The sequence below is a fragment of the Momordica charantia genome, assembly GCF_013281855.1.
Source record: "Momordica charantia cultivar OHB3-1 chromosome 4 unlocalized genomic scaffold, Mcharantia_2.0 BLBB01000004.1, whole genome shotgun sequence".
Lineage (NCBI taxonomy): Eukaryota > Viridiplantae > Streptophyta > Magnoliopsida > Cucurbitales > Cucurbitaceae > Momordica > Momordica charantia.
In genome coordinates, this window is record NW_028275162.1 from 20,297,388 (window position 1) to 20,310,023 (window position 12,636).

At 30.5% G+C, this 12,636-nt stretch overlaps 1 protein-coding gene and 1 pseudogene across 1 annotated transcript; both read right to left on the reverse strand.

Moving 5' to 3' along the window:
• Positions 1–5,539: 5,539 nt before the first annotated feature.
• Positions 5,540–7,951, reverse strand: LOC111020052 (glucan endo-1,3-beta-glucosidase pseudogene; annotated as a pseudogene).
• A 2,733-nt stretch (positions 7,952–10,684) lies between these two features.
• On the reverse strand, positions 10,685–11,500 carry LOC148211996 (mitogen-activated protein kinase kinase kinase 20-like). Its single transcript, XM_088122981.1, has one exon. It carries the CDS (start codon positions 11,498–11,500, stop codon positions 10,685–10,687), a length of 816 nt encoding a protein of 271 aa, XP_087979107.1.
• Positions 11,501–12,636: the final 1,136 nt, after the last annotated feature.

Genomic DNA, 12,636 nt, shown 5'->3' on the forward strand with positions numbered 1-12,636 from the left:
GGGCTTGGAGAAGCTTCAAATCACACCAAAACGTGTGTTTTACATTAAGAGCATTCTCAGAATTGGACAAGGCACCTAACTTGGATTTTTCTGCACAAATTTGTAATTTCCAAAAGAAATCAACTCTAAAGTATGAAAAAATGTCTTATATGCATGTATAACCTAAGATAACTTAAAATGAAAGGTTTTGGACACTAAACCAAGCTTAAAACACGGTTTCAAAGTTTAAAACATTAGAAAACAGCACCCATTTAGATTCTTTTTTACCGTTATGAACAAGGGAAATCAGATGGCCATCGATCTGTCCCAGTGACCTATTTCTCTTTCTCGGATAGTATTCATGCCTCTTCATCAACCCTTCGCCTATGAGGCCATTCAAACATCTTAGAGCTATTTAAGCAAATCAAAACACAAAAAACAGCCATTGCAAATACTTACAACCTCTACCCCTTGATTTCACTCTTATTCATTTATTGGAGGATGATCTCACTGGCCTTTTAGTGCTGGCGGAAATCTATTGAAAACAACATTTCCAGAAGATTGACTCAAATGGGGAGATTGCAACACTATGTGGTTTCACAAAAAGGCTTTTATGAGGAGAACATGTAACACTATTTGGGGCATCGAAAATGATAATGGTTGATGGACGGAAGACTTGGAGGCAATTGAAAATCGGTTATTTTCAATCTATTTTCACTTCTTCTAATCTTTGAACTTCAGATCTTGAAGCCATTATAAACCACATTCAACCAAGTCTGTCTTCGGAGATAAAGTCTCACCTTTTAGATCTCCCTATCGTCCAGAGGAAATTGAGGCTGGCATTAAACAAATACTTAAGACAACCAAAAGGGTAATAAGTGAAAGGGAAGGAGAACCAGGTGTGCTTACTTAAAAAAATCTCTATATGGATTAAACAATCCCCTAGATGCTAGTATAAAGGGTTTCACGAATTTATCATGAAAGTTGGCTTTATTTGAAGTTTATATGACAATTGCTTTTATGTCAAAAACCCCTATGAAAAGAATGAAATCTATCTCCTTCTATTTGCGGAATATATGTTATTAGCTGGAAGAAGTCAAGAGGAACTGAAACATGAGAAAGAATGTTTGAAGTATGAATTTGAAATGAAAGACCTAGGAGAAGTAAGAAATATGCAGAACTATATTTACACTAATCTGCTTACAGCAAGCGCATAATCTCAAAATTCAACATGTACGAAGCCAAACCAGTCAAAACTCCTATAGCTCAACACTTCAAACTATCTGCAGCTAATTCCCCTACTGAAAATGATTGTAAACAAAGAAGATACATGAATTCAATACCATATGCAAGTATGGTAGGCAGTCTAATGTATGTAATGGTCTGTACAAGACTAGACTTAGCCTATGCTACAAGTATAATAAGTAGATACATGGCAAATCCGGGTAAAAGGCACTAGGAAGTTGCTAAATAGGTACTGAGGTACCCAGGGGAACACAAAATGTTAGCTTGAAATACACATCATCTTTCAAATTAGAGCCATATCTCTATGGGTTTGTTGACTCAAACTATGTAGGTGATATTGACCAAAGAAAATCCCTATCAGGCTACATATTTTTACTTGGTGAAAACGTTATCAGTTGGAGAGCAACTGTACCAGAAATTGCTTACCGCAACTGTACGGGTAAAGTTTTAACATAGATGGTAAGTGAATACCGATATCATCCTCTGGATTGGGTTTCTAGCTCACTCAAGTACCACAGGTACAATCACTCAATTTTATTTAGAGAATCGAATCCGAATGAAAGAATAGAATCAATCGAACGAATTATTAATTCTATAGGCCAAGAACTCTCAAATCTCAACTGCCTCTCCCGAGCGCAAGCTAATTCTCCTTACCAATTAAGAAACCAATATCCCTATCTAGTTTCTATAACAAGTAAAGGTTTTATTGAACAAGTCTTCTAACGACGTCTAAAAGACTTCTAAATCTCCCGATCTTAAAACCCCTTTAGTTATGCATCCCAGTTCTAACTCTAAACCACCTCTCCCGAGCGTAAGATTTCAAGTCTAAAATCAATCAATCTATGACCAGTAGATTAAAGGCATTAAGCATAGAGAAGCATAAATAAAACATTCACAAACATTCAATCAAGAGAACTAAACAATCAATCCATAAAGTCCAATGACCACATAAATCTCGAAGATAAGAGGTTTAGCTACTCGTATTCAATGTAAAACAATAAAATCCCAATGAGAATTCCATAACAAAACTAGAAGAATCAAGGGAAAGGAGAAGAAATTAAATCTGGCGTGTCAATCGTCCGTCCCTGAATCGATCTCCACGATCCCGAGCCTTGAAAATATATTTTCTAAGCTCTCTCATGGTCTCCTTGCACTCCAAATTGGCCAAAAAGCCAAACTGCCAAAAAACCTCTCTCTCATTCCTCCATCTCGACGGCTGCACAACCCTTTTTTTATAAAAAGTTGTCGCGGCAGGGCCATGACGCTACAGACAGGGCCATGGTGCTATATTATTCAAAAAATTGTTGGAGCGTCGCGACGATCGCGTGACGCTATCTCCTTAGGTTTTTTACTTCAAATGTTATTGTTATTTCATCTTTGATTCCAATTTTAGAAAAATAGATCTTTTTAGAGTCCATATTTCATCTATGTCTAATTATTTAGATTTTTAAACTTCCAGCTATACATTTTTTAATTTCCAGCTTTTAAAATGTTTTATGTGATTTTAATTTATACTTTCCTAATAATTTTATTTATTCATTCCCTAATAAAACAATGACAATCAATTCCATTGATTTCTCAATCAACTCATAATCCTTTAATTTATTTTGCTACAAACATTATTCTTTTTTTATTCAATATTTCGTACAATTTTTTCCCCGCAAAATTATTATCGTTCGTTCGTTTTTCGAAAAAAAAGCATTACTGGATTTCTTTATCATTCTTTTTCTCAGACATTGCCGATAACCATTACTGACATTATTTTTTAGTTGAAATTTCTTAGCTTTATTCAGCGTTTCAGACTCTATTTTTTGGACATCTTTTTCGACAATATAGGTTGAATTTTTTGCTTTTCCCATTCTAGCATGATTTGTTTCGGTTTTCAACATTATTTTAGTAGGCTTCCTTTACTAAATAATTCCAAAATGTTCTCCAAATGCCTATCTTTTTTACGACTTAAGGACTAATTATACCTCATAAATTTGATATACACTTGTTTATATATTTCATAATGTATATGCACAATATGGTATAATTTGTGTATACCTTTGGATACACACATGGTATAGTTTCTATATACTTTTGAGATAATGAGTCGGAAGCACGTTATATATACTTTTGAGATTTGTATAATTCACATGGTATAATTTGTATAGAATACCTTAAAGATAAATATGGTGCACTTATTAAAACCAATCTGCTCATTAATATCAGATATCATCCCAGGAAGTATATATCATATATACCTTGTCGTATTCCAAATAAACTAAAATTTTTATTAAACCAGACTTTTAGCTTTTAAAAATAGGCTTATATTTCAAAAGTAATTGACATAAATAGTGTTTCTAACATTAAATTCTAAAAACAGAAAATAAAAAATGAAACAGTTATCAAATAGCAAAAATTTGTAAATTTAACTAAAATTTTAAAATAAATTCTAAGGTAGATTTATAAAATAAATAAAACAATTATGGAATAAGGATTTAACTTTTATTCTGGCACTCGTAAATATGACAAAAAATTTTAGTAAAATAAGCAAAATAGTAACCATATTTAGTTTTTTTCAAATATAGCATTATTTTTTCAGAAAAACGGAGGTCCAATTGTAAAACTACAAATTCACCCTTTAATATATTTGTAATACATCTGCCTACTGATATATATGTCTGATATACCATGGATATAATAATGATATACAATTAATTTACTTCTTGTATAACCATGATATCTACTCAACTTCTAACATGTCTTACCACTAATATAGGTATGATAACCATTGATTTACCATGCTAATACAATACATATATATGTGATATATATTTGATATGTCTCTAATCTACCATTGATATACAAATGATATACCACTGATATAATTATGATATCTACTGATATAACTTCTTATATGATTATATGATTTACCACTAATATAACACTGATATATACTTAATATGCTTCTAATTTACCACTTATATACCTCTGATATAACCATTATATCTACCAATATAACTATGATATATGTGTGTTGATATCATACTATTATATCCAATATGTTTTTCAGATGATAACAACGGTGCAAAATTTCTTATTTCTTATTTTTTATTTTTGAAATATAAAGTTATTATATAAAAGGTTTATGTGGACCATGCACGTCCAAAAAGATAAGTTAAAATTTTGATATACTTTATAAATTTAAACCGTTGATATCCCTTAGATTTAGTATCTAATTAATATTAATATTGAGTAAATTGTAATGATATAGTAATCAACATTATTGATAATATTAGTATATTAATCAACAAATTGAAATGATAAACTAGAATTTCAACAGCTGATATAGTGCTAAAAATTAAATATTTGATATACCTTATATTTAGTATATTAGTTGCAAATATATTTAGTATCAGTTGGAAATATATTTAGTATATTATAAATTAGAAGTACATCAGATATATATATATATATATATATATTATATGTATAATATATACATTTCATGTATATCAGTGATATATCTGATGATGTACATCTGATACTGTATATTAGGGGTACATCGAATGTATATCGGAAGTATATCAGAGTTACATCGGATGTATATTAGATATAGGTTTGATGTATATCATATACAAATTTACAACAAGTGTATATCAGATATAGATTGGATGTATATGAGATATAGATATACATCAGATATCATAAGGGTAAAATTGGAATAATAAAAATTTCAAAAATAAAAATTCAAATATTTTACTATGTTTGAAATTTTAAAAAGTTGTTGACATTTTTTGAAATACATAAAATATTTTTGCTACCCACCACAATTAGTCTTATATTAATCGGTAAATAATTAGAAAAAGAGTTAGCTATATGTCTATTACGTTAAAAAAAAAAAAATCGAAAAATATTGATTTTAAGTTGGCTGGTGAGCTTGGTTTTAAAATATTGATTTTTGCATCAATTTTCATTTCCGATAGCAATGTTGGTCAACGCCCAATATTAAGCATTCTACGAAATCATATAACTCCTTTTCTTAATCCATCTACCAAAAAATTGGAGATTTAAATTCATATCGTATAAGTTATTAAACTCAAATAAAAGAAAGATATCATTTCCTTAAGGTGGCGCTTCAAATTCCCACGACCATCTCATAGACAATTTTGAAAATATAGAGATAATGGATGGAATTGAAAATTTTAGAGTATGATAGCAACAATCATATGATTGCGATACTTGGATTAAATTGATTTTAAGTATGGAATAATAGAATGTAAAGTAACATTTTGATTGAGACATATTTAGCTTTTTCCCCATCCCTTAATTAGCAATTCCAAAATGGATAAACTGGCTGCATATTGGGATAAAAGAAAGCCAAAATTTTGCTCAACTCCTGCTGCCTTAAGATCCTCATTGAACATCTCAAACAAAATCCCATTGTACTTCACATTTGGCCTCCTCAGAGTTCCTGCTCCACTCGCCACATGGTTCATGAAATTTTTGTTATACATCACTGCATTCTCAATGCTGGTGAACGGCTCGTTCCCTTCGGTCGGCCACCCAGTCTCTGAAATCTCTAGTCTGACATTGGCAGCGCCAATCTTCTCCAGCGCTGCATAGAAAGAATCCACCATGGCATCGAATAGATTGTAGTAGTTCAGATTTCCATCCACCACTCCAGGTGTCGTGGAAGTGAAGAGGGCATAATTTAGTGGGATTTGTTGTGGGCTTGATGCGTACGCAAAATATGGGTACACGTTCAACAATAGTGGTGCATCGTTGGAGGCCACCACTTTTGCGATGTCGCTCAAAGGTCCCGCCGCTGCGGCAGTGAATGCTCCAGCGGATGGAGGATATGAGACTCCCATTGCACCCATATGGACCACCGTGGTTACCTATGGCGAAGGAAATTTATAATTTATGAATAAAGATAAAGATTATATAAATATAAAGAGATTAAATTGAATCTACACTAAAAGCACAAAAATTTAATAGAGCTAGGTCCAAATTATATGGACCAATTTTAAAATCATTTTTACTAATGCAAAATTAATTAGGGTTTTTGGGCTGAATAGCCCTTTTACCAAATGTTTTCTAATCTGGCTGACATCATGTTTGATACCAAATTACTTTTACTATCCCTCCACTCATTTTTAGATTTCTCTCTTGTTTTCTCTCCCCATTTTTTCATATCTTCAAAAAAGCATCATTCTTCCCCTCTCCTCATTCTTGTTCTCTTCAGACTTTCTCTCTCTCAAAATATGATTTAGAAGGGAACAAAAACCCAATTAATTTCATAGATACTTTCTCTATCTAAAAATAGGATTTATAATGGAACCCAAATAAATTGATAGACTCCCTCCCTCTAAAAATATGATTTAGAATAGAACAAAAACCCAATTAATTTTATTGACACACTTTCTCCCTCTAAAAATAAGATGTAGAATGGAACAAAAGTTCAATTAATTTCATAGACACACTTTATCTCTCTAAAAATAAGATTTAGAATGGAACAAAAACACAATTAATTTTATAGACACACTTTCTCTCTCTAAAAATAAAAGACCGTCTGAGAGCGAGATCCAACCGTCGAGAGCGAGATCCGACCGTGGGCAGCTCCGTTTTCCTTTTTTGACTACCGTCGGCTTCGCCGTTTTCCTCTCGCTCAAAATCTCTACTCTCGATCTCGATCTCGCTCAAAATCTCGATCTCGCTCTTCCTCTTCCTCTTCCTCTCTCCTCTCTCTATCCCTCCTCTTCCTCTCACCCTCTCTCCTCTCTCTCATCTTCCTCTCTCTCTCATTTCTTCCTTCTCGCCCTCTCTTCCCCCTTTCCCCTCTCTCCTCTTCCTTCTCCCTTCTTCCTCTCTCCCCTCTCCCCTCTTCTATACCCTTCTGTTAGTTAAAAAAATAAAAAAAGAGAAGGAAAGGAGAAACCAAAACAAAATAGAAGAATGAGAGAAAAATACCCATTGTGTTACAGAAAAGAGAATAAGAGAAGAAAATAAGGAAGAGAAAGAATGAGTTTTAATGGAAAATGAGAGAAAAAAACTCGAAAAAGGGGGAGAGGAAAAAGGGATAATGCAAGTAAATTGGTATCCAAAGTAATGTCAGCAAAGATTAGAAAACATAAGTTTTGAATAAAGTAGGTAAAAAACAATACTGCCTTGGTAAAAGGGTTATTCAGCCCAAAAATCCAATTAATTAACTCAAACGATAAAGATTAAACTAAAATTTTTAAAACTACCACCACTAAATTGAAAAAGAAAAAAATTGATACACCCTGATTCTTTATTTTCCAATGTTATGGTTCAAAGTTTTTAATATATCCATTTTTTATTAATATAGTAGAAGTAAAACTAATGAAATTACAAGCGACCGGAAAAGGAAAACTTAATGGTGCATATCTAAGAGACTAAATTAGGCCATTTAAAATTATATGGACTAAATCGAAACCTTAATCTAAGATCAAATTGAAACTTTTAAAATTATATGGACAAAATTAATAGGTAGTTTAACGACCAAATTTGTAATTTAAATTTTAATTTAAAATATCACCTTGATGTCCTTTTTGATGCCGGTTATGACAAGCGCTTGCATTATATTTCTAATGGCATTAGCAACGAAAGGCGAAGCTGGGTCGGCGGGAACGACTTCGTTGCCAACGGTGATGTATGCGATATTGACATCTGCATAATAAGGAAGCACGTGAGCGTTAACCCAAGCATTGGCTGCCATTTGGTCGGTCGCGAAGCTGTGTATATCTTCATTTCTGGTTCCCAACCACAGAGCATTTGGTTCGGCTCAAATATCCGCACGATATCGATGTCACACCATCCGTACAAGTTTATCACATCACTTGATTGCGGCAGATTGTCGCTGTTAAGTCCGTAGTTCACTCCGATACCGCCCAAACCGCCTGCCAATGTAAATTAAGGATGTGTTTGATTGGTGAGATAAAGAATAGAAATAACTAATAAAAAATAGAATCGTATCGGAGAAAGTTTCTTACTAATGAGAGGGAGTTGATGGGAAAGAAGAGTGACTGCCACTAAAACTAGTGATGTTGCCCACAGAAAGTCCATGGCAGCTCTATTGAATGATGATTTTTTAACTGAAAGTTGAAAGACTAAGTTTTGTTGTGTGATGGATTTTGAATGTGTGAAGTAAATTTACATGTAATTTGGGTTAGATGAGCAGCAAAAAGTATTGAACTTGCCATTTAAATCATTTTTAATTAGTAGTATATTGCATGGTATGTTGCCAGATAGGATGGATGCAAGAAAATTAAGGATCTTTTCTTAGTCTAATATGTGAGATGAGAGATCGAAGTCAAAATCTCTTAATTTGAGATATATGTCAATTAACGTACTGAACAATACTCGCTCTGAGAAACTAAATGTCTCTTTAATAATATTCATTATTTATCATAGTTTTTTTCAATAATAAAAACATAACCACGTTTTGTACTTGTTAATTGAAAAAGAAAAAAAAAACTGAAACATTTTTTGGTTAACTAGTGTTTGTTTATTTATTCTCTAAAACAGAAGTTCACTATGAAAATTAAGACACTTCAAATTAAATCACATTTTTTTATGTTATAATTTGGTATTTAATATGCATTTTATAAGTAAAAATGATACAATAACTCTTTTATCCTATGTTTTTTGAAACAACTGGATTTAGAAAAAAAAAAAATAAGAAACTTATTTTATTATTGCCAAAACATCTACCCAATTTTACAAATTTTTTCAACAAATCAGGAATCAGAAATAAGAATTATTACCAAACACACTACAAATTTGGAAATAAGAAACCAGGAAAGGGAAATTATGACGAGTTTTATTATTACGTTGATTTGGACATGGTATTTTTCTCTAATTTATTTGATTAATTATTTTTTTCCGAGGAATTATTTTATAATTAAATAAATATTAAAATAAAACTTAATTACATTTCTAATGCCAAAATGAGCATAGTTCAATGGTAATTGACATATACCTACAATGAAGAGGTTGTAAAAAAATTTACATTTCTAATAAAATAACTTGTTAAAAGCAATGTAACACAAATAATAACTTAATAGACTTAAATTTATGAAATAGAATATTCTAATTTAATAAATGTTCTAATTTTCTTATAAAAGTGAACTTATTCGCAAATGAATGCATGCACAAGTATTTTAAAATAATTAAAAAAATCAAAATAAGAAGAAAATAACAATAGTTTAAAAAGAACAAAATAAGAAAAAAATAACAGTAGTAGGAGAATGGAAATAAAAGACATGTCAATATATAATTAATTTACCTCTCACATGATAATTTTTAGACAAATATCAATATGTGACTTCAATAAAATGAAAAATGAGAGACTAATGTAGAGAACAAATGGAGCTCCAAGTAATTAGATGAGAAAAATTGTGGAAGAAGACCTATTTTTATAGTGGCAGAGAATTGAAAAGTTATAATTAAAACTTTTTATAATTTGATATTCTATAATTAATTATAATTAAATGAAAGATCTTTAAAGAAATGACAAAATATATCATATTCTAAGTCTTTTAGATTCCATACATTTATCAATTAGATGATGTATTTAAATTTTTGTTAACTAGAAGCTATATATTTACATTAATCTATATATTTTTTTTTATTAAAAATGTTGATGAATATTTGAGCAAATTTTTAATAGTACTATCAAATAAAAAAGGTTGATACTTTCATCTTTCCACTATTACTAAAATCATTTGGACTTATATTTGGATCCAAATATTATATATCTGTTTAAATATCATATCTAAATAAAGATTTAAATTTACGAATATAATACATTACTAAATCATAAATCATCAAACATAATATTATTGGGTTATAAAATAATAAGTTTCACAAATAATAATTTTAATTTCTTTTTTCAATGCTCACAAAGTGATATGCACCTTAAATATTTAAAAATGTTTGTAGTCGTTGTAAAAAACGAGAGATTCCAATATTTTTTATATTTTATTATAAAATGTAATGATTATTAAATTAAAAAGTTACTGAGTTTCTAGCTCATTTTAGTGGGTGAATAGCATAGATGTAAAATAGCTCAATTTTATTTAGAGATAAAATCTTAAAAGAAAGAATAAATCAATCCAAATAAATTATCAAGAAAATGATTCTTCAAATAAATTTTGTTGGTAGATTATCTCACTGGCACCCATTACCGAAATAAAAAACATGTCAACTATGTTGATTGTGATCCAAACTTTGCGATTATACTTCAAATTTAAACAACATTCTTCACTAGTTAATTTAAACATATAAGTTGTATCCCAAAAACTTAACTTTAGTCATTACTTCGATATTGGATATTTGAAAACTTGATTACATGTATAAACCATGAATATAAAAAAGCGCAGTCTCCTAAATTTAGAGCAAGAAACTCTAGACAATCATCAAAGGTTGAAAATTAAGTAGATAAGGCAAATTAATTTTCTTGTGTAAGATAAGGACGTTGGAGTAACATATGAGTCGTCCATCTTCGTTTAGGGTCGTGATCAAAGCAGCTTGCAAGAAAATCTCTTCCTTCTCTAGATAATTCTTCTGGTATATCAGCTGGTAATTTCATCTCATACACGAGCTTTTTTATGAACTGACCACTAGTTTCGCAACTCTCCCATATTTCATTTCCTGTAATCATTTCAATTAGAATGCAACCCAAAGACCAAATATCACATGGAGGGCTAGTACTACCAAGAGCAACTGATTCTGGTGACATGTATATGGGCGTTCCTTTAAACTTCGGCTTGGAAGTTGGTGTAACAGTATCTAGTACCACTTCATGATCTTGGTGGACCCATCTCTTGGAAAGTCCAAAGTCAGCTATCTTTAACTTCATCTTACCATCACTTTGAGGAAATGCAAGAATGTTGGTTGGTTTTAGATCGGCATGCACAAACCCTTTATCATGAATACAAGACAACCCTCTCAATATCATTTTAAGATATTCCTTCACTTGATTCTCCGACAACTTCTTTTGTTTTTTAATCAAATTGCCTAAGGTACCTCCAACAGCATACTCCAATATCAAATTGTAACAAAGAGAAGACTCTTCGAGGGTTATCTCATCTCCAATAAATTGAATAATTTCTGGGCATCCGACAAAGTGTTGTAGAATGTCTTTTTCGATGACGAGTGAAGAAGATTTTGTTATGAAAGCGGCTTTGACAGCAACATAGTAAATAGGTCCCATGGTTGGCTTGGCTAAGAACACTACACCATGAGATCCTTCACCCAAAACCATAACTCGAGTCCAAGTCCCTAATGAAACATAAACGGTGGGCCCTAACTGCATCTTGTTTGTAAAAGAAAATCTCAAAAATTAGTAAAACGAATTTTCCTTTTAACTCCAAACCCACAACTACCTAAACCAATATATAGAAAATGTTAATTAAGAAAAAGTAATGAAAGGAATAATGGAACCCAAGGAGAGAAAAATATACCTTAGTCGACCGAGAAAAGAAAAGAAGGAAACAATGGGTCTAAAGAGATCAGAGAAAAATAAGTATTTAAGTTGAGTTATTGAAAGATGAAATAATAGATATATTTAAAGGGATATGGGCTGTGATTTTTTAGTTCTAACAGGAAATCGAACTCTTCTTGTTTATTTCGAATTTGAATTCATCTTATTTTTTGATTCCTTTTATTTTTCAGATATTGTTTTCATTTATCTTCTAATTCAAATTCATACTTTTCAATTTTAAATTTCATTTTCTGGTATAACATTTTTTATTATCTACAATTTTCTTATTTTATATATCAATTTTCGTTCGATTATGTTGTACCTCTAACCAAAAATTCTTTCCTATCATTGATAAGATGTAGACAAAAATATAACGAAATCGTCATCAAGCTCTTCAGTTTTATTTTTTATTTTTTAAGAAAACGCTGTTTTTTCCCATACAATCTCTATTTATCTTAATCGTGAATGTAAATTTAAATTAAAACAATTAATTGAATATTTAAATAGTTGTTTTTAATTTTTTTGTTAGTGATAAAATTTTATCTTTAATTAATTTTATTCCATACATATTTTTTCAATTGTAAATTTTTTTAGAAGAATTATCTTCGAAAATTCACTGCATAAATGTAAATACTATTTTGAAAAATTAATGATTAATGAGCCTTTCAAACTTTGTAATAAACATTTTAAATTCTCTATTTTATTTGACTTATTTTATTCCTTACAACAATAAAATATTTTAAATTTCAAAAAAAGAATTTACTGCAAATAAATTTTATTAACAAGCTTATACTTGAACTAATACGAAAAAAAAAAAGAGAGAACACTTATACCAGATTTAACTTTTGAGTTTTTCTAGCTTATAACAATTATTTCATATATTGCGAACAAAATTTTACGAAAATCACTAATGGTTG

What these genes read in the sequence shown, in the direction of transcription:
- LOC148211996 (XM_088122981.1), bottom strand. Translation starts at nt 11,500, where the DNA reads ATGGTTTTGGGTGAAGGATCTCATGGTGTAGTGTTCTTAGCCAAGCCA.